General features: G+C 51.7%; 1 protein-coding gene across 1 annotated transcript; it reads left to right on the top strand.

Moving 5' to 3' along the window:
* Positions 1-370: 370 nt before the first annotated feature.
* On the top strand, positions 371-652 carry AURANDRAFT_33518 (hypothetical protein; the record flags this gene model as incomplete). The annotated part of the gene is given in 2 exon segments (XM_009043231.1): positions 371-533; positions 549-652. Coding segments are annotated over 2 exon segments (267 nt in total), but the record flags the coding sequence as incomplete, so codon positions are not given.
* Between the last annotated feature and the right edge of the window lie 435 nt (positions 653-1,087).

Here is a 1,087-nt window from a genome sequence, read left to right on the forward strand (position 1 = left end):
ATGCGATAGTCTCAATTGCACCGAGCGTTTTCTGGTGGCAGACGCGGCATCGTGGGGTCGCACCGTTGTAGCGAGCGGGATTCACATACAAATACGTGGCTCTTCCTTGGCTCCAATAAATGATGCAAGCATAGCCTTCAAACTCGAGGCTGTCGGCATTGCAGCACTTTCCTACCATGCTCCAACATAGTGCCTGAGAGCCTCCGGTGCGGAAGCATTCCATGGCAGTCCTGGGAGATACATGATTGGGCGCGGACAGGAAAACATCACTTTCATGAGCGACGGCGAAGATACTGTCTCGATGGCATTGTCGAGCGTAACTAAGCTGCTCCGATAACTCGAGCTGTTGTTTACAGAGGTTGGGCGCCTCGAGGTTGGCACCGAAAGTGCGGTGGACAGAGGCAAGTCAACCAAGTCGTTCTTGATGTCGTTGTTTGAGGCTGACGACCACCACAGTGTCGAAGGCCTCGACACCTTCAATGCCTGCTACGGCGGAACAAACGCTCTCTTCAGTACCACAAACTGGATTCATGGTTGAGCTTAGAAAGGTGCGTATGGTATTGTCGTCTGTTCCGACCCGGCGATTCACCCAGATCCTGCCCATATTTCTGGCATTGGAGCCTCCTCAATATCTCTGGTCGTGGCCGCGTAGGCGCCATTGTTGCTCTTGCGAGAGCGCATAACCTTCATAAAACACTCGTGGGATTTCTATCGCCCTGTTGGATGGCACACAAACGATGCAGTTATGGACATCAGCATCGCAACAGGTTAATACGAAGAGGCAATGAGCTGGTGCTAGCGATGATTCAGCGATACCACAGGATAAGAAGGCCTATTGCGTGTATTCGACTGCGTCGTTTACCACAGCAACGCCCCCTATCACTCCAAAAGGAACCTGAGGTTTATGTGTGAGATGGCTTATGGCAAACTTACCAAGGCTCAGCACGAGGACTTCTTCTGGAAGCATGCTTAGGCTGGCATCGCCATAAGTGCCCAAAATGCTACTACGTACACGTGCCCACTTTATGCAAGTCTGCTCTCGTTGGCCTTGGCAATTAGCGATGACCTAGCTAACATCCGTATCCTA

This window comes from Aureococcus anophagefferens (genome assembly GCF_000186865.1).
Source record: "Aureococcus anophagefferens unplaced genomic scaffold AURANscaffold_46, whole genome shotgun sequence".
In the NCBI taxonomy this organism is placed as follows: Eukaryota; class Pelagophyceae; order Pelagomonadales; family Pelagomonadaceae; genus Aureococcus; species Aureococcus anophagefferens.